General features: G+C 41.5%; 1 protein-coding gene across 11 annotated transcripts in view; it reads right to left on the bottom strand.

Moving 5' to 3' along the window:
• The window catches only part of setd5 (SET domain containing 5), a 44073-nt gene that overhangs the window by 14114 nt on the left and 5592 nt on the right, over window positions 1-24367 (bottom strand). For 5 of the 11 annotated variants that reach the window (XR_006375606.1, XM_044175194.1, XM_044175185.1 and 2 more), the window contains 17 exons: window positions 12175-12444; window positions 9315-9417; window positions 8468-8730; window positions 7931-7989; window positions 7618-7805; window positions 7374-7412; window positions 6974-7264; window positions 6178-6326; window positions 5903-6020; window positions 5471-5580; window positions 3391-3640; window positions 3046-3129; window positions 2717-2878; window positions 2237-2614; window positions 1835-2095; window positions 1159-1276; window positions 618-847 (listed from right to left, as the gene is read on the bottom strand). Coding sequence is in view for 10 of the 11 variants with exons in the window: in XM_044175194.1 (XP_044031129.1) it covers window positions 618-847; window positions 1159-1276; window positions 1835-2095; window positions 2237-2614; window positions 2717-2878; window positions 3046-3129; window positions 3391-3640; window positions 5471-5580; window positions 5903-6020; window positions 6178-6326; window positions 6974-7264; window positions 7374-7412; window positions 7618-7805; window positions 7931-7989; window positions 8468-8730; window positions 9315-9417; window positions 12175-12245 (2874 nt within the window). In the remaining variant the exon portion in view is untranslated. Of the gene's footprint in view, window positions 1-617; window positions 848-1158; window positions 1277-1834; window positions 2096-2236; window positions 2615-2716; window positions 2879-3045; window positions 3130-3390; window positions 3641-5470; window positions 5581-5902; window positions 6021-6177; window positions 6327-6973; window positions 7265-7373; window positions 7413-7617; window positions 7806-7930; window positions 7990-8467; window positions 8731-9314; window positions 9418-11178; window positions 12147-12174; window positions 12445-24367 lie in introns of those variants that run through there. The other 6 variants (XM_044175212.1, XM_044175272.1, XM_044175230.1 and 3 more) reach the window with 5 other exon arrangements.

Raw genomic sequence — 24367 nt, 5'->3', positions numbered from 1 at the left:
CATGCTAGGCCAACAGTCCGTCAGCTGTGACTTTATATTCACGCTGTGATGTCTTTCAGAGCACACAAACACCATAAACACACCTGTCACCTGCCCAGCACTGTGCAGTTAACCAGAAACACTGCGGCTACACCTTAATTTTACACAGTCTATATGGGTTACACATAGCCACCACAGTAACATTGTCACTGGCCTCCATGCTGCTTTCTACTATTTATTAACCTTGTTTTCCAGCACGCTTGTGATGTTGAAAGCGAGACAGCAGAAAAAAAAACAAAACAGAAAAGGCAAACTCGTCTACTGGCAATATGAAAGGAGTCAATCGCCTATTTTTGGCAGGTTTATCCGCGTTTAAAAAACCTGGTGTAAAAAGAGTATACTCTGCCAAGAAAAAAAGGCCCATCTGTAGAGGTCATGGATGTTGCAGCTAAAAACCCAAACAAGCTAGGATGACTGACATTACAACAGGGACTAGACTTGTAATTATGGGCAGGAGAATAGATTTTCATTTAGAATGGGTTTCATTTAACAATTTCACATGTACTATGTGAGCTCTGACAGACAACTGTCAGAAACAGTATTTGTGGATCTAGGTGTTTATGTGGTTGTGCCCCTACTTCAAATTGCAGAGGTGTATTGCAGCGGCTGGCAGGCAGTGAGGGCATGGGTGAGTAGGCCAGGCCGTTATGCAGCAGGGAGCCACAGGAGGTGTGGAGCAGCTGGTGGAGGGAGTCCTCTGGGAGCGGCGGTGTGATAGGTGACAGCGGGCGAAGCAGGTGATCCAAGGGTGGTGGTGTCGTCTCTGCCATATACTTGGAGCGGCGCTTCTTAAACGGTGTGTTGAGTTCTGTGATTTTTAAAACAAATGTGGAAAAAATACAATTGCGTTGGAAGAACAGGAAAGAATACTTCTATCAAGAAGATATAAAAAACATAAAAAAAGAAAAAGAAAAGCATGATGAGACAATAGTAAAATATAAAATACTTTTATCTGGACTGCAGTTACATGACGAACACACCCTTATTTTAGTTATACTTTCAGGAATAATACCACCCAGTTAGTTCTGAACTATAGCTTATTCTTCATCTTCCAGCTTGGTGATTTCAGAAAATGCAGCAGTAAATGAGTCATCCAGATGGAGGTGGGGATGTACATACCACTGGACAGGGGGTTGGGGGTAGATCTGCTACTGGTACTTTGCTGGGAAGAGGTGGACTCTGTGCCGTCCTCCACACTGGCTGAACAGCTCTCATCCTCCAGCTGCTTTATCCATCTCTGCATAAAGACAACAGTAATGTTGGGTTAAAAAACAACAACATTTGTTTTGATTTCACAACTAGATGAGCTTTTTTAGACCTCACATTAAAAAAAAATCTTCATTTAACCAAATACCTTTGAAAGTCTGGAGGTTTATAAAAGAAGAAAAGTTTGGACGATAGAATTTAATATATTTTATAATAGAGGGTGATTGTAAATCACATGTATTCACAATTGTGTCTTTATAGACAGGTAGGATTAATTTTATGACCAATTTAAGGTACAATGGTTGTAAAAACAACTGTAGATTTTCCCCCTTTTCACCAAAAACAGCATCATACTTAAAGTGTGCAAGATTTCAAGACTTTAAAAATTGGATTCAAGAGTAAAAATGTTATACTTAACTGTATTTCAGACATTTTAAAGGTTTCAGCTTTTGATTCATTGTTTAAGGACCTGCAAACAAGCTTGTAACAGCACTAGCACTCAGCGTGAATTTGCTAAGAATGACCACATTTGTATACATTTTATATTCATATACTCCATCTTTCTATAATACCTTGCAGCATCTCTCACCTTCTTGTAGCAGCCATAAGTGCCGTCCATTTGAAGTGGGCGGGGCCGCCGTCTCTCAGGGTTGAAGGGGGAGCCGAAGCGGACGTAGTGTCTGGGTGTGGTGCAGATGAGTGATGAGTGAGAGAGGCCTGGCAGCATGTTGAGGGTGGTGGCCAGCACCGTGGGGTCAGTGGTTATCCGCAGCGGGCGCTCAACAGGCACCTCTTGGTGGACCTTCTCCCCTCCAGGGACCTTGTCATTCAACCACTCTGTCACCAAGTACTGAGAACAAAGAGAAACATTAATGGTTAACTCTGCATTTGCATGGAATATATGAAATAATAAATATGATTAGGAAAGCACTACCATAGAATAGTCAAACTCCTACAAATAATTTCTATAAATCTTCTAATGTCCTCTAACCTTCTTGGTCTTGGGATAGCGCAAGTTGCCTCTATTTATGCAGTTTAGACTGTGGCCATCTCCATCTAGTAGATGACCCCCCAGACCACTCTCTCCGCTGCCATGTTCAGCACCATATGGGCCCTGAGATCCCTCCTCGTCCAGAGCAGCACCCTGATCAGCTGATGACGCCGTTGCTGCCATCGCTGCAGCTGCAGCAGCTGCTGCTGCCTGCTGGGCGAGGGCTTGACGCTGCCGCCGGGCACGCTGGGACGAACTTGACCGGTAGCGAGAGATCCGACTTTTGGGCCGAGGTTTGGTAGGTCGTGCAGGTTTGGGGGGAGCAATTGGGGCAGGCAGGTTGGGTAATGAGGTCTTTTCTTCAATTGATGGCACTTCCTGTAAGAGAATGTATGAATAGAATAAATTAAATAGACGCAACACCATAAAAAAAAAATTAAATAAAAAAAAGATACAGATGAAACAATTTGATTCACTCACCATGACATAGGTGGTGCGTCGTGTGCTGACCCCCACTCCAGTGTTCTGGGGTATGGGGGTGTTCTCTGCGGGGTTTCCTGCCCCGTCCTCAGTTTCCTCACCCTCCTCCTTTACCTCTGCTCCTCCCACTCTCCTCCGCCTCCTTTCCAGGATATTACATGTCTACATGAACAGGCATAGACACAAGGGAGGGGAGTTACACAGGCAATGTCAGAGAATTACCTGAAACATTTTGTCTTTTGAATTACTGATATATTGCTGGAATTGGAACCCATCATCACACAGAACAAAAATATCTAGCTGTATTGGAAAACAGTTAAAGGTCATACTCTTTTACTGGCGATGGCGACCCCATTTTCATCCACCTCTCCTTCCTCTCCCTCTTCAACCTTCACCTCATCCAGCAGTCTCTCCTAATTGCACAGACAGGCAGCACATGAGGAAAACATCTTACCCAGCAGGAAGTACAAGCAATGATTGGCTAATATATTGGCTAATTATATTTAAGAACTGCAGGCCTAGTGTTTAGAACACTTTATTTTCCCTTTGTGGTCACATTAATATTTGATTGAGTTAAATCTAAGGCTATCATTGGACTGATATCTTTGTTAACCAGATTTATTTGGAAGATCCCTTCATCTTAGCTAAACACACACACACACACACACACACACCTCCGCGTCACTGGTCCCCTGGAGTTCTTTGGCCTCCTGGTGCTGGTCCAGGGTCTGGTTGCTGTCACTGGCAAGGCAGCCCTCCAGCTCTCTTCTCCGGGCTTTTCTCCGTCGGGTCTCAGCACCAACCAGAGGGGAGGGAGGAGGCAGTGAGGGGGGGCTCAGCAAGCTCTCCCTGGGTCTCAGGTTGTGCTTCTGCACCGGGCAGTTCTGGTTGCCCTTATGGCAGGCACAGTCCACTTTGTAATTACTGGTGGTTTGTTATGAGAGAGGAGAAGATTACACTGGAGAAAATCCCTTAGGTTAAGTATGGAACATAAGACATTGTGTAGCAGCAACAAGTTAAAAAACTGTTTTCAGGTAAACCAAAGGAAAACTATTACCCGCTCCACACCATTCATATTTACTGTATGTTTCTAGACAGGAATTGGTCCAATACCACTTATACTTGATATCAATGTTAAATGGCCATCATATGTACAGTGGTGTGAAAATGTGTTTGCCCCCTTCCTGATTTCTTATTTTTTTGCATGTTTGTCACACTTAAATGTTTCAGATCATCAAACTAATTTAAATATTAGTCAAAGATAACACAAGTACACACAAAATGCAGTTTTTAAATGAAGGTTGTTATTATTAAGGGAAAACAAAATCCAAACCTACATGGCCCTGTGTGAAATAGTGATTGCCCCTCCCCATTAAAACCTAACTTAACCGTGGTTTATCACACCTGAGATCAATTTCTCTAGCCACACCCAGGCCTGATTACTGCCACACCTGTTCTCAATCAAGAAATCACTTAAATAGGACCTGCCTGACAAAGTGAAGTACACCAAAAGATCTTCGAAAGCTAGATTTCATGCCGAGATCCAAAGAAATTCAGGAACAAATGAGAAAGAAATTCATTAAGATCTATCAGTCTGGAAAAGGTTCTAAAGCCATTTCCAAAGCTTTGGGACTCCTGCGAACCACAGTGAGAGCCATTACCCACAAATGGCGAAAACATGGAACAGTGGTGAACCTTCCCAGGAGTGGCCGGCCGACCAAAATTACTCCAAGAGCGCAGCGACGACTCATCCAAGAGGTCACAAAAGACCCCACAACAACATCCAAAGAACTGCAGGCCTCACTTGCCTCAGTTAAGGTCAGTGTTCATGACTCCACCATAAGAAAGAGACTGGGCAAAAACGGCCTGCATGGCAGAGCTCCAAGACGAAAACCACTGCTGAGCAAAAAGAACATTAAGGCTCGTCTCATTTTTGCCAGAAAACATCTTGATGATCCTCAAGACTTTTGGGAAAATACTCTGTGGACTGACGAGACAAAAGTTGAACTTTTTGGAAGGTATGTGTCCCATTACATCTGGCGTAAAAGTAACACGCCATTTCAGAAAAAGAACATCATACCAACAGTAAAATATGGTGGTGGTAGTGTGACGGTCTGGGGCTGTTTTGCTGCTTCAGGACCTGGAAGACTTGCTGTGATAAATGGAACCATGAATTCTGCTGTCTACCAAAAACTCCTGAAGGAGAATGTCCGGCCATATATTTGTGACCTCAAGCTGAAGCGAACTTGGGTTCTGCAGCAGAACAATGATCCAAAACACACCAGCAAGTCCACCTCTGAATGGCTGAAGAAGAACAAAATGAAGACTATGGAGTGGCCTAGTCAAAGTCCTGAACTGAATCCTATTGAGATGCTGTGGCATGACCTTAAAAAGGCAGTTCATGCTCAAAAACCCTCCAATGTGGCTGAATTACAACAATTCTGCAAAGATGAGTGGGCCAAAATTCCTCCACAGCGCTGTAAAAGACTCACTGCAAGTTATCGCAAACGCTTGATTACTTCATTTAAAAACTGAATTTTGTGTTTACTTGTGTTATCTTTGACTAATATTTAAATTAGTTTGATGATCTGAAACATTTAAGTGTGACAAGCATGCAAAAAAATAAGAAATCAGGAACGGGGCAAACACTTTTTCACATCACTGTATATGTTTTATGGACCTGTGTTGCTTTCTATGGTTGGATGTTTTCTAGTGGTTGGTTCAAAGAGATATGGGCTGAGGAGCAGTACTAACCAGCTATTGAACTCATAGTCAAATCCAATGGTGACCTCAGCGTCCTTTGTGATTTGGCTGATGGCGTAGATACACAGGTGGATCATGCCCTCAGCAATCATGTGCCGGACCTGGGGAAGGGAACAGATGAAGTTCTTCGTAAAAAATAAAATAGGTTTATTTCTTAGAATCCTTTGACACAACTTAAAAGGTACACAGAAAGGAAACATAATTGGCAAGCATTGAGATTTTTAAAAATCAGAGTCAGAATCAGAAATACTTTATTAATCCTTGAGGAGAAACTCTTTTGTTACAGCTGCTCACGATCACATCAGTGCACACAGGAATAGAAGCAAATCAAAATATAATAAACTATAATACAGGCAAGATAAATTAAGTACAAAGTGGATATAAGTTTAAATTTAAAATAAGTGAAAAAGCTTGGTGGCTAACCTCAGCATTGGGTGTACAGGACCTCCTGATGAAGCGGGCGTCATTTCCGAAGGTCCTTGCATCAACACACATCTCTACGTCATTAAACTTTGAGTAGAACAGCACAAATGGGTAAGGTCTGGAAAAATATGACGACAATGGTGAAAAGCGGTATACAGGTGGTACAACAGGTGACAACATTGGAATCTTTCTGAATGTAACCAGCTGTCTTTGGACCCAAATACTGAATGCATATAGCACAGTAGTCCAATAACACATATACCATGATCTCTTACTTTTTGAAGAAGTGCCCGTTGACTTCAAACTGTTGTTTGAGCATGACTTTTCCCCGATATTCAATGATGAGTGTGTCTGGTTCCAGGTTCTTGGCTGCTCGGAGGATCTTCCTGTGTTTCTGCACCCGCGTTACCCGCCCCAACTGGAGCTACAAAAGAGCAAATCACAAATTATTCATTTGCAAATGCAGGTAAATACTAGACACATATTAAGAGGCGACTGTGGCTTAGTAGTAGAGTGGGGGGTCGTCCACCAATCGGAAGGTCGGCGGTTCGATCCTTCGAAGTGTCCTTGGGCAAGACACTGAAATTGCTCAACCCAAATTGTAGTTGCAGTTGCAGTTCTGCCATCGGTGTATGAATGTGGGTGAATGGGGTGAATGTGATATGTAGTTGCAGCGCTTTGAGTAGTCAGAAAAACTAGAAACTAAAACTAAACTAACAAGACTTACATAATTGTGAAGGTTATTTGCCATGCAGGCAGAGCATGCCTGCAAAACCAGTAACTAAGATGTAATCAGGCTATTTATCAGATTCATCAAGTTATTTATCAGATGGACTAGACTTGTCTTTAACATTAGTCAAGAAAAAGCTAACTTGCTTTCTTTGATTTTCTATCAGTCAGTAAAATGGTTTATATAATGTGTTATTATGGGCTTAATTATTACTGGCTAATTACAGTGCATCTTTTGCAATGTTATTGTTGTACATGCATGCATTGTGACATGTAAGTAGAATCAATATATTGTTTGGTCCCAAAGTGCAATTGTGAATTTGTATCAGGACTTGGGCTGACCTGCATCTGTGAGCCCAGGACTGTGTTGTTACAGGCCAGCTCAGTGCGGTTGATGGTGTCCATGGCGTCGACTGAGGCGTGGATCTGTGTGGTGGAAGGAGGCGTTGTGGTGCCACTCTCAGTCTTTGAGACGGTGGTGCTGGCAGCGCGGTGAAGCTGGAGAAGAGTCTGGACATCAGCGCTGTACTGGTTGGCCAGAGCCTCCTCATACTGGTCCGTCCACTGGCGGATCCTGCTCTCCCATCCCTCGGCTGTGTTCTCATCCAACACGCTGGCCTCCGTCGTTGAGTTCTAGACAGAAGAAAAGATGGAGCAGGTTGAGTTTTTCTCTACAGAAAAAGAGAAGCACGAGGCTGATAGCACTGACTGAAGCATAACATAAATGTCAGGTGAATCTTACCTTCATCCTCATGGACTTCCTAGAACCCTCTCTGAAAGCCTGAAAGAAGGAAACCCATTTCAATACATGGACATGTTAAGCAACCACTATTCTACAATCAAAAACAAAATTGAGGTATTCTCAATGTGGTGAGCTTGTAACAAAAAATTAAAAGCTCCATATTGGGCTTTGATCTTAGCTTATCAATTTGTCAATAGATACACTAGATTTTTGCTAGACTCATACCAATCCAAGGTTTGCATACCTTGACTTTCTTGCCCTTCGGCGTTCCACGGGCCTTCTCCGTGCTCTTCTTCCTCTTTTTGGATTTGCTCCTTTTGACCCGGTTGACAGTAAGTTTGATGCTGGTGGGTGTATGCTGGGTGGCGGTGTAAGAAATAGTGGAGGGCGACACCTCTTCGTCACCACTCTCAGTGGCACTGCTCTCTCCAGCTACAAAAAACCCCAAACAAACAAAAGAAATGATCAGATATCATGGGAAAATAACGTCTTCATTTATATTGCACTTTACAAACTACTATAGGAAAATTAATTTACCAAAAACAGAGACAATCTACCTGAGACATTTTCCGTTTTTCTGTGTTGGCCTTCTGCTCCTTTCCTCCTGTCGAGTCCGCTACAACAAAAAAGGCAATGAAACACTTAAAGCACATGATGTAAAATGGGTCAAATCATCTTTACAAAGCACATGACAATGTTGAATCAAAAAATCGAAGCAACGAAATTGCTGAACAGACTTTTTTGGAAATGGCAGTAGATTCTGCCAGTGTAACTTTAAGACTTTATGTTTGAGGACTAATCACACCTATGTTTGAGGTTTAGAATCAAACAGTAAGATATTTTAATTGGATTATACAGCTGAAAAATAGACAGTGCGTTTGACTTGAAATTTTAACATAAAATATATAATATCTAGGCTGTCAAAATTGTACTTCTCTTCTCAATGGCCAAACTTTGTTTTGCTGCACTTCACTGTCCTTTCTCATAAATTTCCAAGACTGTTTGGAAGGTCTGATCATTACACACTTGCACCTGATGCAGCAGCTGGAACTTGTGCTCCAGGATCCCGACTGAGCAGGTTTTCCATCTCTCACCTGCAGTTGTCACATTTGATGAGCAGGCCATCAGGTGTCAGGCTGCAGTGACACCAGCTGGCCACAGCCCCGTCCTCCTCTGAGGAGCTGTCGCTGTCTGCTGAGTTGTCCTCAGTAGTTTCGTGATAGTGGGAGCCGCGTACCACGCCGTTGAGATCCATGCGGGGAATGATGGTTTGGGAGAGCGGGGAGGCGGGTGGGGTGGGGGGAGGGGGCGCGCCATAGTTGTGATCCTGACAACACACAACGGAAGACTGTTGCATCTTCAAACAACGGGTGTTCAGGCAAAAAGGGAAACGGAAAATGGAGACGAATGAAAATGAGGGCAAAAAAAAACAGGTATGTGAAACAGTACAGCTGTTAATAACGGAAGTAGGTTGTGGTTACAGACGACTAATAGGATAGACATTCATGTATTTAATTAAAATAGAAGCACCACCGATCCTTAGTTTTACTTTAACAGTTGTAAACTGAGTTATTATTTGAGCTTTTAAAATTCAATTTTCAATTAAATTTTATTTATATTGTGCCAAATCATAACAGAAATTATCTCAGGGCACTTTTCATATAGAGCAGGTCTAGACCATATACTTTATAATATTTACAGAGACCCAACAATTCCCCCCATGAGCAAGCACTTGGCGACAGTGGCAAGGAAAAACTTGCTTTTAACAGGCAGAAACCTCAAGCAGAACAAGGCTCTGGGTAGGCGGCCTCGACCGGCATTACAAAAATGTTTGTAATTGTAGCCAACTTATCTTTGATTAATAGAGATGAATACTAATTTCATACAATACGTGATGCTATGATTAGAATTGATGATCAGAACAGAGCTGTATGAACTCACAGCATATGGTAGTCCCCGATACCCATGACTCTGTGCGCTCCCACAGCTGTGGTTGTTGTAGTTTTTCTCATTCACGGCAGGGCTCGCTTCAACTGACTCAGGGCTGGAAAATAACGAAAATGATCATTTTAAAGAAATAAAAATAAAACAGGAATTATATGTATAAACAGCAGATATTTTCCACTATGCTTTTCCAAAGCTGTTATGTAAACAACTGTTTAAATAAAAGACATCAATCAGTCACTAGATGGCACCAAGACCCCAAAGTTGCTCTCCAGCCTGGGAGATTGAACAGCAATTTAGGAAATGGAATGCGGGCCGCCATTATGTTATGCAACTCCTTTTGCCCTTTAACTGAGGTCTGGTCAGACAGTGAATAACCTTGCCCCCCCCCAGGTCCTCCAATTCTGGAGCAAAGTTAATGTCAAAAGAATCAAAATGTGTTACATTTATATCCCTGGATTTTGTATATGTCAGCAGAGATGGTATATTTTTTTCATGTGTTAGAATCAATCCTCCTGACTGAGGTTTGGAGGAAACTAAAGGGTGCTGTGAACAGGGGTGGATGGGAGAGAGACCAACTGCATTCCATAAAACCTCAGTCACGTGAGCAGGCTTACCTACAGAGAAGTGGCAACTGTTCTTACTTAAGCTGTCTGTGGACATTTCCTCAAACACCACTCGATACAGCTATAGGGCCTGATGTGGAGATATGATACAAGCCTACCTCCCTTACACAGAGGGAGGGCTGGACGATACAAATTCAAAAGTAATCACAATAATAGAAAGAAAAATCAATTACAGAGATGATAATTAAGCTCCTGAGGTTGAGTTGTCTGTCCAGACAGAAATGTGCAAATGATTACAAGATAACTGAAACCTTTATTAGCATGTTAAACAAAAATGTGCTGTTTCATTCAATTTGACATAATATATACAGATAGGTAACAAATTAAAGGAAAAACCAACATGAAGTGTCTTAGTATGGAGTCAGGCCACCACGAGCCTCCAGAACAGCTTCAGTGCTCCCTGCCAAGTCTGTGGAACTCTACTGGAAGGATGAACACCATTCCTCCACCATATAACCCCTCATTTATATATACACACAACCTTTATTTAATCAGGTAATCTCATTGAGATCAAGATCTCTTTTGCAAGAGAGACCTGAGTACAGCAGATAGAAAGAAAAACAAACATAGCCAGACATAAGAAAAGGACATATAGCATTATAGACAGTCACATACGTCACTATAGATTTGAAGATGAAAGTTTATATTGTATCATTTGGTCTTATGGAGATGGTGATGGAGAGCATGGTCTTGCAAGTTGGTCCAAAATCTTCTGTAGGTGTGAAACTGGGTTGAGATCTGGTGACTGAAAGACTAGGGCATTTTATTCACATCATTTTCATGTTCACCAAACCATTCAGTGAGCCCTGGTGCATGAAAGCATCTGCAGTTGATATGTTTCTCCATTAATTTATTCAGGTTTTTCCTTTAATTTGTCCCCAGTCTGTACTTGCACAGGCCCGGTGCGACTATTCAAACTATCACATAACACATAACAGATAGTGATAGTTTCAAATTAAGATACGACAGCCTTGCAAATTCTCTGGTAAATAAAACTAAAATAAAAGTGAGGATGTTCTGCTCTCCATGTTGAGTGGGTGGAACATTGTGGTAGAGTGAATTAACTGCAATCACTAAAACTTCTGAATTTGAAGTGGCTTTGATGGGGAAGACAAAATGCCAGCCGTGGTATTTTTGTTTATCGTCCAGCCCTATACAGGAGTCAGTGCTACATTGCTTCATTTTTAGATGGTTTTGAGTTCATGTGCAACCAGCCTGACTGAAGCATCACATACTGTATTTCCTTTATTTCTGTCTGGTAAAGTTTAGTCTTTGGTGGACTGCACTTCCCATCTCTTCGGGTCTCTCCAGCAGACTTTGTGGAGAAGACAGAAAACTGCTGACAGGATATTGGAAGGAAGCATATTTATCACATCCTAAGGTGCTACAGTTGTAGAGAAATGTGAACAAAGGGGAGAGTTCTGCAACGTTGCATGGACATACTGTGCTGCTTTGGGCAAAAGAGCTGTACTACTCTATTAATGATGTAATGATGGGTTGAAATCTATTATCACAACATTATTTATTATACATTTTCTAGAGTGAATAACTTAAGCTGTTTTTCATTAGTTGGGAAACCCTGGGACCTCCTCAAAAACCACTGGAGGTTACTGACATCAAACCTATAATGGAACGGGAAAGGAAATTTTCTACTACTTGTTTCCATAGTTTTGGCCATTGATTAGTTTTGACTATTGATTATGATAAAAAAAAAATCACCAACCTGATTGCTGAGATCTGGGGATGTGGCAACATCTCCAGAACAAGCGTTCATGAGGGCAAGTGACATGAGTGGTCAGATCACATAGGTTGTTAACAAACCCCCCCAGTTTAACCATATTATCTACAGTACTTAGTCAGACATGAAAACAAGAGTTAACAACCTGAAATGTTCAGTATAAAGCTCCACTGCATTTAAAAACAATGAGTATGCACAACTATGTGCACACAGTAGGTCAAAGGTCAGGTGCTGTTCAGTACCATGGGACATTTCTGTTTTTAACTTCAACCATTCAAGTTGGTGTAGATTGATCAGGTTAAACAGGGACTTTGTTTACAACCTGTGACACGTGTTCTATTTGAGCAATGTTACTGCATCCACAGATATCAGCAAGTGAGATGGAGAGTAAAATGTTGTAACACGTATAACTGATGGTCAAAACAACAAAAATGAGACCCAGGTTGCAAATAAAGACTATTTGAGTCCCACCCAGCTGGTAGTGAGGACTTACTCTGATCCAGCAGCCATATCTGAGTAAGACGTTTCAGGTGTGGTGACTCCCAGTGCGATTACTATGCTCATGACGTCCAGCACAGCGACACGTGGGAGGGGGGGAAGAGGGGGAGGAAGGGGAGGGGGAGGGGAGGGACAGGATGGGATGGGATGGGGGGGGAGGAGGAGAGATGAGGAGAGGAATCACAGGGTCCCAACTACAGCACCAGACCACTCCAGAGGTGGGGCACCGCCGAGCCGTAGCCCACGGCTCACGGTCATGGGGGACCTGAGGAGAGAGGACAACAGACAGAGAGACCATCAGTTATACACACATACACAGCCTGGATGCTGACAAACAGCCTGCTACGTGACTCAGCGTGTCATGATGATGGAAAAAACCTGCACTTCACTGGCCACTGTGCAACTGATAAATTCTGGACTGATGCCCCACACAGCTGATATTCTTGTGTAATATACATCCTGTATTTACGTTTAACATATTACATTTTGTGAATAGCTGATTAAATTGATAACAGCTTTTATGGCACCTTGGGGACAGGTACAAGTGGAAAGTGAAGAACAGCATTCCAAAAACCCGAGATTTATGGGCCAATTTAGGGCTGAGCAATATTGCTTATAAATATCTAAATATTTTTAAGCTATGCCGCGATATACGATATATATCTCGACCTTCCATTTTCTCCAAAATAACATACCGTAAATTCTCAAATAGTGGCAGAGCCCTTTATTTCTCTCACCTGCAGAGGCCAGATGATACCAGGCCTTTATTTTCAAGCAGGCTTAAAGACAGGTCTTAATTTCTAATCCCCTCTGTTTGATAGTATATTTGATTATGTTTTAGTATGACGCCTTTTCTGATCTGCTCCTGTGTTGCCATGTTAAAGTTACTGTTTGTTTTTAATATTATTTTAATCATTTCCAGAAAAAAGTGATCAAATATATACAACATCTATGTAAATAAGTAATTTCACCCTTATATTGATTTAATAGCTTGTCACATTGGCTTTAGGAGTGATAACTGAAAACAAATAGTACCTATTATTGGTATCTGACATTCATTCAGACTAGAAGGTTATTGAACATGAACCAGTTCATCATTTCAACTAGGAACGTGACTTTGACGAGGCCACTCCAAAAACACTTTTGGAGGTATAAAATAATAAATAATAAAAAACACAATACTAATCTTTACCTACATACACAAATCTTTGTTGACCCGACATTGATTCATCTTTTCTGACGCATTAAAATATTGGTGTCCAGGACACCGTGAGTTTACCACTGTCCGACGAACACACCCATGCTCTCTGTCTCACGCACGCACGGGCAGTTCTGGGATGATAGACGACTTCACTCGCGGCTGCTTTAAACATATGACTGGCTGAAAAAGGCAATGAATCACAGTGGTAAGATCATCAATAATGACACGCTTTATTTGATGGTAGCCTACATCAGAGCAGATTGTAAGCCTGTATAAATCAGCTACCTGCCACCTGTAGATTCCTAAGTCCCGTAAGTTTTTTCCCTTCTGTTACCTACTCTCATATATGGCCTCTCTGGAATCTGATAGACGAAACTTTGTCGTAGCGACGACTTTACTCTCATAATCTCCAAATGTAGCTGCTGCCATCTTGTGGCACTCAATTTTTTTTTAAAAATGTATGCATTCTTCATTCTGCACTGGGGGCTGTTTTAGGTGAAGGGATAGATTTGTGGTACTGCTGGCTTCAGAAGCAATCGTTTTGTGATATATTTTGCAGAGGGTAGTAGTTTGTTTCACATCTGCCCTCCAGAAACTGAACCACCTCCATATGAACGACCCGCTGTTATTTGTCTGGAACTGAAGTTAAGTCAGTCAGGACAACGATGATTAATTAGTTTGGGGAGTGCAAGTCTCCTGCATGTACGCACAAACAAATTACTAAAATAACAAGCAACGAATAACTTGAATATGGCGATATGGTCATCTGCCATAACGCCCATTAAATGATACTCTAATATATCGGATATATTCGATATAGGCCTATCACCCAGCCCAATTCATTGCCTATTTAATTAATTCCACGTAGTGCATTATTTTAAATCAGAATTACACATTAAATAGTCAGTCAGACACAGTTACTGACTAGTAAATGACTATCAACATAAAATGAAGGCCTGTTCAAAAGTGGAAGCACTGTCATATAAACGGGGCACCTTAATTAGAGATCATAAGAGCTGTCTCAGTTGACACTGACAGAGGGTTGTCAAGTCCACATAACCCCAACAATACAGAGGGAAACCATCCTTACACACCTAATGAAGAACCAAATTTGCTGACTCATGCTGACAATGAAGGCTTTTGTGTGAGAAGCAGCAGAGATCTTTCATCTGCCTGCGTCTAAAATGATAACTTGATATGGACATGATGCGATAGGCCTGTGTCTCATCCATACTGAGGCTTCCAGCATGGAGGGGAGGCTATTCAAAGAGCAGAAAAACAACCAGGGGCTTTACAGCTCTGCTTACACAGAGCCTCCCATTAGGATGCACTACTAAAGGAAGCCAGCAGGAAGCGCCTTCCTCCCAGGCGCCTGGAGGGGTGAGTCATCCAACATGAGGCCTGGCCCTCTTGTCATGTGACCACACTCTGCTCAAACACTGATCCACACTCCTCGCTTGCTCGCTCTTCCTCCCTTTCCACTCAGCCACCCCAGTCAGACACAAGAGCCAGAGACGGCAGCCACGGCTGCAGATAGAGGAACAGGCCCTCCTGTGCTCCATTCACACGCTGAGTAGAGGATTTGGCTTATAGCAAGGTCATCCCCAGGGCAAACACATGCAAATTTGTTACCTCACAAACACCAGACTGATCAGATTCACCACAATACATGTCCAAAAAGCAAAGCCTGTCTTACACAACAGAAAATAACCCTATAATTCAAACATAGGCTGGTTTACAAGTCGAGAGCCACAGCAACAGGATGCATGACATTTCTTTAGTGGTCCCTTGGCTACAGCAACTGCTGCCCTCACTCTCCAGCACCAAGGAAACCACAGCAAGGCTGGGGACTTCCAATAATGTCAAGGTCAGTTCAACGGTGCTCACTGTCAAACGGAGAATGTCAGCCCCATCCAGCTGGATACACACACTGGTAGGTAGCAACAAGAAATGTCAGATAGCGTTCGGTTACAAAAGCATAACATTCTGCTACAACTCAAATGGCATCAATGAGAACAAGGACATCCAGGTGAGGATATACAGAGACAGCTACTGGATGGTTCATTTTTGGTTACCGGAAAGAAGAAGAATTAAGATTTTGGTTATTCAAGAACTGTTCCTCTTTAAGAATGACTCAAATAGACAGATAAGAGAACAGCATGAAAGGGGGCATGGAGGGTTAACACAAGTTTGTAACATACTTAGATGGTGCCCCATCCACAGCCTTTTCAAAAACCACTGACTGTTTATTATCCCTGTGGATGATAGCCACCTCGCTCCTACCTAATTCACAAAGGGAGTCACTATTTGGGCCTCTTCCAAAAGAACCAGACGGTGAACTAGGGAGGTAAATTCCATACGAAGAAGGAAAGCCTTTCTTTACCTCGCTCCCTCCTCCTCCTCCCCCACCTCCCTCTCTTCCTTGTTCGTTCCTCTGGCCATGAATCCCAGGCTCAAATTACCAGCAGGCTCAACAAAGTCTTTTCACTTCCACTAGAACAGAGGCCATTTTGGAGACAAGTCCAAGAGGGAGGGACATGCACACAAAATGAACAGCAAAGGAGACCCTCTCTTTCTCTTATCACCTCTCACATAACTCTCTCTCCCCTCTTCCAGCTTTGTTAAACCCTGGCAGAGGTGCATTGTACTACCTAAAAAAAGCTATTTGATCATCCTTTAATAAATGTGTCTCTGGGGTATTATAGCAAGTATATTTCATATAGAGAGAAAACCAACAGTGAGAGCATATGCACAGCAGTTCAAAGGCATGGACAAAAAATTCCACACCTCGTCTGAACAGAGCTCAGCACATCAAGTTTTGTAAGCGTTTAACATATTTAGGGGACAAAAATAGACAAGCCATGCAGATACAGTTCCTATAAAAAGTATAACCCACCCCATGGGCTTAAAATTATATTGATTCACAACACTGAATCATAGTGGATGTAATTAGGCCAACATGACAAAAACATCTCTACATATTAATGTAATGGAATTTAAGAACAAATATAAAAACACAAAACAACTGTTGCCAGGGTGGCTCACGAATAGTAGCTTAGTGACAGTTTTTTTCACCAACAGCTTCCCATTGCCACTCTGACATCTGTTACCTCCTCCTGCAGCATTTACTATCCAATATTTAATTTAAGTGTCCATATTATAAGTGTAAAAATTATCTACTATATAGTGCTCTAAGAAATTCCCACAAGTGTCCATAACATGTACACTGCTTTGGTATAAATTCAACAATGCAATGTTTTGCCTTTGCTCCTGAGATGATAGATATGAAAATTACAGTTATGTGACACTGTCTGTGATGGCACAAAATGATAATAATGATATGTTGATAAGTATGCAAACTTTCTATTTTACTAAGCTCAGAGTACCATATGGAGTAGTGGTTAACAACAAATTGTTTTTAACTTTTTAAAAAGATTAGGATTCATGCTAGTGCAATTTTCAAATTACAGTTACTGAAATTTTGATTAGCCAAAGGTTGTTGTCTTAACAAGTTTTAAGAGGCAAGAGTTACTGGCAAAATGATGCCTGTCAGGGGCTAGTTTACCGTTAGCTAATTAACGTCTGTGAGTTGGCCAAACTACAGAATGAAACTGTAGGCTGTTGTCTCGTAAGTGTGCTCTCCGGTGTCTGTACTATTTATGGTCTGGGATGGGCGATGTCAAGAAAGAAACACCAACATATATGAAAAGTAAAAGTTTTGCTGTTTAAGAAGACCTTCAGAGTGGCAGGTTTTTCTCTAGGTCACATCGCTTCATTTTCAGATTGGTAGTTAGCAAGTCAGCCAGAATCTCCCAGTGAAATCTTTAAGTATGGCATCATTGTTTTTAAGCTTCAAAACTCAAACGAGACCTCTGAGATTTGGGGCTGCGAAGTAAGCCTATCCAGTTTGTCATTAGTACCGTAACTGGGCAACTACAATACGTAGCTGTTCAGTAAACACAATGTCACATCTACATTGTCATTGTGATTACTTAAAAAAACAAAAACAAAAAAAACAATACTGAATAGAGCCATTGTGTGTAGAATGTACACATAGAATCACTATGTGTAGAATAGGAAAACAGAACTGAACACCAGAGAAGATTTATTTTCCAGAGAGACAACGACCCCAAACATAAAGCCAAAGCTACACAGGAATGAGTTCAAAACAAACAACAATGTTAATGTCCTACTGCACACATACACAAACCCTCTGCTTGCATTCGCTCTAGCAATTCAGCTGAACCACACATTCGTATGAAGTTGAAAGAACAAATTAAATGGGAGCATATACAGCACACTCAGTCAGCTCGCAGGGCTCGTAATGGGAAACTTCAAAGTTAGGTCACGCAAAGAAAAAAACGTCAAAGGCAGCTTGTCATTCGATTACTTCCATCACTTGCTCAATGACCTTACTGGGCATCTGGACGTTGCCTTTTGTCTACACACTACACTATTTTACCTTCACCTTAAAAGGAATAGTTTTACATTTCTGAGAAATACCCTTATCTGCTTACTTGCCAAGAGTTACATGAGAAAATCAATGCCACTCTCATATCGGTCTGTTAAATATGAAGTTACAGCCAGCAACCACTTAGATTAGTTTAGCATAAAGACTGGATGGGGGGGGGGGGAGAAACACAGCTGGCGTGGCTCTATTCCTTTAAATACTCCCTTAAAGCTGCATCATTAATTTTTTACCACTAGTGTACAGAAACAAAATTAACACAAGCTGACAAAATAAAGCAACCACTTACCACTGGTTTCTAAAGTTCTAGCTAGCATGTTCAGTGTTTGCAATGGAATTTTTTCAGTGTTGACATTCCATCTAAGGGGCTCCAGCAATTTGCCGGCTTAGGACCTTGTAAGGTTTGGGGAACATTTGTAAATTGAGTTATTAAAATGCTTGATTCAAATTCTATGCAAACAATTAATATATATCATGTTTTAATATGGGAACAGAATCTCATTACACACACACACACACACACACAATACATAAAAACATGTTTGGATTAGGTGACCGCACAAATACCAACAGCTACAATATCAGTGGATATCTTGATGTTTGGTCATTTGAAATTTAGCCTTGCACAAGAAATTCAACAGAATTACAGCATGTAACCTGCACCTACTGACCAAGAGAGACATTGTAACAAATATGAAGTATCTGGTCTTGTTATTTTGAGTATGAACTCATAATTAAATTGTTTAAACTTAACGGGTAACATTAAAGACATACCACATCCTCTATAATATTGCAGTAGTAGAGCAAAGAACTCTGATGCAATGTTAAATAATTTAACATTGCCTTCCTCTTTTTATTTACCAGTATAGTTTTTTTGGGTTTACTAATTTAGTAATGTTATTTAATCTTGTATATTACACACAAAGAAAAAAAAAAAAACATACAACAAACAAACCCGCAAATACATAAGAAAGACCAAAAATCATTCACCTAAAAGTGTGCATTGTTCATGTTGGTTTTAATCAGCCATTACAATTGTGACCAACACATTGAATACATTGGCACGGTATGTCTCTGACTGGTTCATGGGAGGGTGTCAATCAATGCCGAACATGGTAAAGTGGTCTATTCACGATGTCCACATTTTCAGCTTCAAGGAGACCGCTAGGATGGTTATACATACACATACTGTATATGAACATACATTAAAAATTTGGGTTTGAACAGCATGTCCACCTGTGCCTCGCCGAACCTCCACAACACATCCAGTCCAGTGAGATTACACCAGCCCCCTCAGTCTGCCCCCGCACACATGCTTGCTGTACAAGGCAGGATATGAATATATCTGCCGTTCCCCAGCACTGCGCAGGTCGAGCTGCACTCTTTGAGCTAAAGCAGGAGGAAATTGAAGATGAAGAACAGGCAAATCAATATGGCCTGGCTTTAAGACAAACGGGATTTGGCCAGGAGAGAGCAAGGCTCATTGTAGATCTTATTTCACATTCACCCTAACACATTTACAATATCACAAAGAGGTAAAAACACACAAACGACGTGATGTCAGGGACTCTAACATGGATTTTATACAAAACATTTGGCCACTCACTACTAGCCTGCTTCATGTCACACAGATATGAAGCAAAAACACACACAAATGGAAACCAGACAGCTGAATAACGATTGTAGTGTGATAATGTAAAACGGTGGCCTTTAGCACAGGCAGGGCTTGACAGTAATGATTGCCAGGTTGCCACTGGAAACCATGATGAGAAATTGGCAACCAATTCTTGGCGTTTGGTTACTATCAGTGGCAACTAGGAATGGGAATCGAGAACCAGTTCCAGTTCAGAACCGGTTCCAAATTGTCCTCTGAGCCAAATTGTCCTCTGAGCTTATCAATTCCTTTTATCGATGCCGGCATGCCGGTCGCGCTAGTTTCTCTCCTCTGTCTGCTCCCTGTGCTTCACCGAGGCTGAGCACACAGACGCAGCGGAGCGGAGGGGAGACAGTAAACAAAGTAAACATTACTCGAGTTGACGGCAACTCGTTACGTAATGCTGAAATCCCCCCAAACCAGTCAACGTAGAGGAGGGAAACACTAACGTTACTCTGTTACTACACTGTGTTCAGACTAAGAGATAATAAAACAGTCCCATTGACGCTGAAAACCAGTGTAGGCCTACTTTTTTACCCACATCAGGAATCAATAAGGAAATAGACAAAGAATTGGACCGATAAGCAGAATCAATAATGGTACTGGTATCTATATAATCTATCAATTCACATCCCTAGTGGCAACCACTTTAACATATAAAAAATAGGGACAGCAAACAGCAAAACATACACCTTAAAATAAATATATTTTTATTATCAGTTTTTTTTTGTTTTGTTTTTTACACATTTGTTGCATTAGTGATATTTAAATATTGCTTTAAATAGAGTCGGAACCCGAACCAGACAACGCTGCACGTGAGTTGGTGCGTTTACTCGCGTGCACACAGGCATCTGTTTTAGAGACAATAGTGAAGCAAATTAAGTCAACATCACGAACGAATGCTGGTATTTTGATTACCAGGAATTAAAGATGGACACGTTAACTGATAACACAAAAGATTCAAATTCTGTTAAATATCACATATAACACAAAGTACAAAAATTTTTGGTCGCTTACTGTAATCAAGCTTTTAAACATTCTCTTATGTCACATTTTCATTATTAAGCGGACGCATAACTGCACAGTATCTTAACTACTCAAAATATAAGGTGACTAAAACTAGCAACCATATTTTGAGTTTCGGCAACCAAAAGCTGATGCCTGGTTGCCAGCCTGGCAACCACTTTTAAAAGTTAAAACTTCCAAAACTCTCTGAACCAGGCAAAATAAAATAATTATGTGGTGCAATGGAACAAACCATTTCTCACTACAGCAGCATAATCATAGGCCTTTACCACAATTACAAAGCACAAGATGAAACATATGGTTGCTGCAGAGCAAGCTCAGGGTTTCCGCCAGTGTATTGCAAGCCCGGTGGCCTGCCAGGGCCTAAGTTGACCCCACACCGGGTCTTGGCAACGGAGAATTTATTATTATTATTATTATTGTTTTTTTATTTGAATTTTTTTGCCTTTATTTGTTAGTGCAGCTGAAAATAGACAGGGTGAGAGAGAGAGGGGATGACATGCAGCAAAAGGCCCTGGGCTGGATTTGAACCCGGGCCGCAGAGGTAAGGACTCAGCCTTGGTACATGGGACACACGCTCTACCAGGTGAGCGCTTCGTTTTTTAAATGCATTTTTAAGATGTTTTTAAGCTACAGTTAAAGTGTGGTGGCTTGGTGAGAAACATAGATATAATGGTTGGAAAGCTCACCAGCGACATCTGTTGGCTGAAACGTGAACGCACTATAGGAATTCAGCAGGTGTGAGATCAGTGTTCTTTACCGTTATTGTGTGCAGAGTAATGTTCAACATGTGACACTTCCAACTATCACAAGCTAACGCTACCTAGCAACCTTAGCTACCTAGCTAAACAGTCAGTAACATCCTTTGTGACGCTTAGGGATAATGTCAAGGAGGAAAAGGTAAAAGCCAAAAAACCAGACAAATACTGGAGGTGATGGCGATGAGGAAGAGACTGCTTCCATTCGCAGCTCCACTAAGTCAACAACATTAGCCCTGCCTCAGGTCGATGAAGTGCAGCCGGGTACAGCAGAGCACCCTGTCCTTTGTAACGGCGTTAGAACAAGAACAGCCGAGTATCGATAACATTAATGTTACTTCAAGCAAAAGTAAACACAGAATCACTGGGTGGAATCCCGACTGGATGGTCGACCCAAAATATAGCAGATGGCTATATAAGACAGAACATGGTAAGCTAAAACCTGTTTCTGGCTATTCCTTACATACAGTGGTGTGAAAAAGTGTTTGCTCCCTTCCTGATTTCTTATTTTTTTGCATGTTTGTCACACTTAAATGTTTCAGATCATCAAACTAATTTAAATATTAGTCAAAGATAACACAAGTAAACACAAAATGCAGTTTTTAAATGAAGGTTGTTATTATTAAGGGAAAACAAAATCCAAACCTACATGGCCCTGTGTGAAATAGTGATTGCCCCCTAAACCTAATAACTGGTTGGGCCACCCTTAGCACCAACAACTGCAATCAAGCATTTGTGATAACTTGCAATGAGTCTTTTACAGCACTGTGGAGGAATTTTGGCCCACTCATCTTTGCAGAATTGTTGTAATTCAGCCACATTGGAGGGTTTTTGAGCATGAACTGCCTTTTTAAGGTCATGCCACAGCATCTCAATAGGATTCAGGTCAGGACTTTGACTAGGCCACTCCAAAGTCTTCATTTTGTTCTTCTTCAGCCATTCAGAGGTGGACTTGCTGGTGTGTTTTGGATCATTGTCCTGCTGCAGAACCCAAATTCGCTTCAGCTTGAGGTCACAAACAGATGGCCAGACATTCTCCTTCAGGAGTTTTTGGTAGACAGCAGAATTCATGGTTCCATTTATCACAGCAAGTCTTCCAGGTCCTGAAGCAGCAAAACATCCCCAGACCATCACACTACCACCACCATATTTTACTGTTGGTATGATGTTCTTTTTCTGAAATGGCGTGTTACTTTTACGCCAGATGTAATGGGACACTCACCTTCCAAAAAGTTCAACTTTTGTCTCGTCAGTCCACAGAGTATTTTCCCAAAAGTATTGGGGATCATCAAGACTTTTGGGAAAATACACTGTGGCCAAAAATAACTTAACTTTTTGGAATGGCTGAATTACAACAATTCTGCAAAGAAGATTTCACACCACTGTAGATAATAGATTCCTTAAATAAGTGATCAGTTTGGATCTCTTGGTTGATCTAGTACAGTAGCTGAGTGCATTTTTTTTCTTTTGTTGAAAACACAGTATTCCAAGACTGTACATTGTCAGATTCTGAGACTCTGCTATAGTTGTAGATTTTTTTAAATGTATGATGAATAATTGACTTATTCATAACAACACATTACATAGTAATATTTTAAATTCTCCAGTCAGCTTTTAGAACTGACTTAATGGATCTGTGTTATAGCTTTTATAAATTCTCAATTCCACAATTCCATCAGTGATTCTGTTATCACAGAACTATAGGACCCTATTATAAAGAGTACGGTCTAGACCTGCTCTATAGGAAAAGTGCAATGAGATAATTTCTGTTATGAATTGGCACTATATAAATAAAATTGAACTGAATTACCTTAATACTGCCACCAGTCGCTGACCCACGCCGGGTCTCCGTCAAAAAAACCCAAAACATTTGGCCGCCGCCGGCCCACGTAAAAAGATACTCGCCACCAGGCCAAACAATTTTTCTGGGGGAAACCCTTCAGCTGCAAACACTCCTGGAGCAAGCTGTGATCAGATTGAGGCACCAGCCAACTGTTCAGGCCATTGCAAAAAAATATACACAACAAAGCTTAGTCTGCACAGGCTGGAGATGTGGGAATGACATTTGAAGAAATGATGCAAACACCTGGCACCACCGTAAGAAATGTATACTGTATTTTAAAGGGCCTGTGCCTGAGTTGTATCGTCACTGGATAATTCTTCAACTCCAGCAGTATTGTGGCTGTTGTCATGCTGAGCGGGCGAGCATCATGGAAGCGCAGTGTGGCCCGCCATTAACACAGCAATGTCCAGCTGTCTGAATGGACCGGGACCAGGCCGGGGATGAGAGACACATAATGGAGAACAAAGGCCAAGTAGGTGCTATAAGAGGGGTGGGGGAGAGATCAGTCGACAGCAGGGCCAGCATGACACAAAATCAATCATCTGTTTCAGAGAAAACAAGCCAGCCACTGTTCGTTTGAGGCTCAGTAACCTAGAGGAGGAAAAAAGAAAGGCCTGAGCAAAAATACTGCTGCCTGTCTGCTTGACTACCTCTTTATGACCTGCTTCTGTTTCCCTTTTTCCTCTGAAGTCAAACAGAGCAGGCTGCTTCTATGGAATCAATTAATTCATATCATAAATACCTAAACAAGACAGCTGCAAAATTAAAAAGGAAATTAAACAACAGAGGTATTGAAGTCAAAACCTAACCCAAATTCTTCATTGTTGTGCATCTGATTGAGATTAACATGTTATATTTAAAGCGCTTTAAAAGAGAAGGACACTTGTCTTCACAGTGGCAGTATTCCATGTCTACTTCCAAATGTGGGGAGGGATGTTTTCCAAGTAGTAGCCTAGCAGAGGCATGAAGCCCAAAACAGCCATCTTGTTGTTAGATAAGTTCATGGTCTGGCATAACATAAACCAGAGACACCCTGTCTCTCACCACGTGATCTCACTGCATGACAAACACATTTACATGACATTTCCATTTCCTCTTTTGGCCAACAGTCTTATCCAGAGCGACACAAGGGCTTGCCCTGGCTCCACGCAACAACATTTGCAGCGAAACGCATACATGATACTAGCCAATGCAAGACTGCAAGGTGTCACTCAAAGAACACTGAGGACTGGTAGCCA

The sequence above is a fragment of the Siniperca chuatsi genome, linkage group LG2 (assembly GCF_020085105.1).
Source record: "Siniperca chuatsi isolate FFG_IHB_CAS linkage group LG2, ASM2008510v1, whole genome shotgun sequence".
Taxonomy (NCBI): domain Eukaryota; kingdom Metazoa; phylum Chordata; class Actinopteri; order Centrarchiformes; family Sinipercidae; genus Siniperca; species Siniperca chuatsi.
Note: the sequence above shows the minus strand (reverse complement) of the source record. Positions and strands in the feature narration are given on the sequence as shown.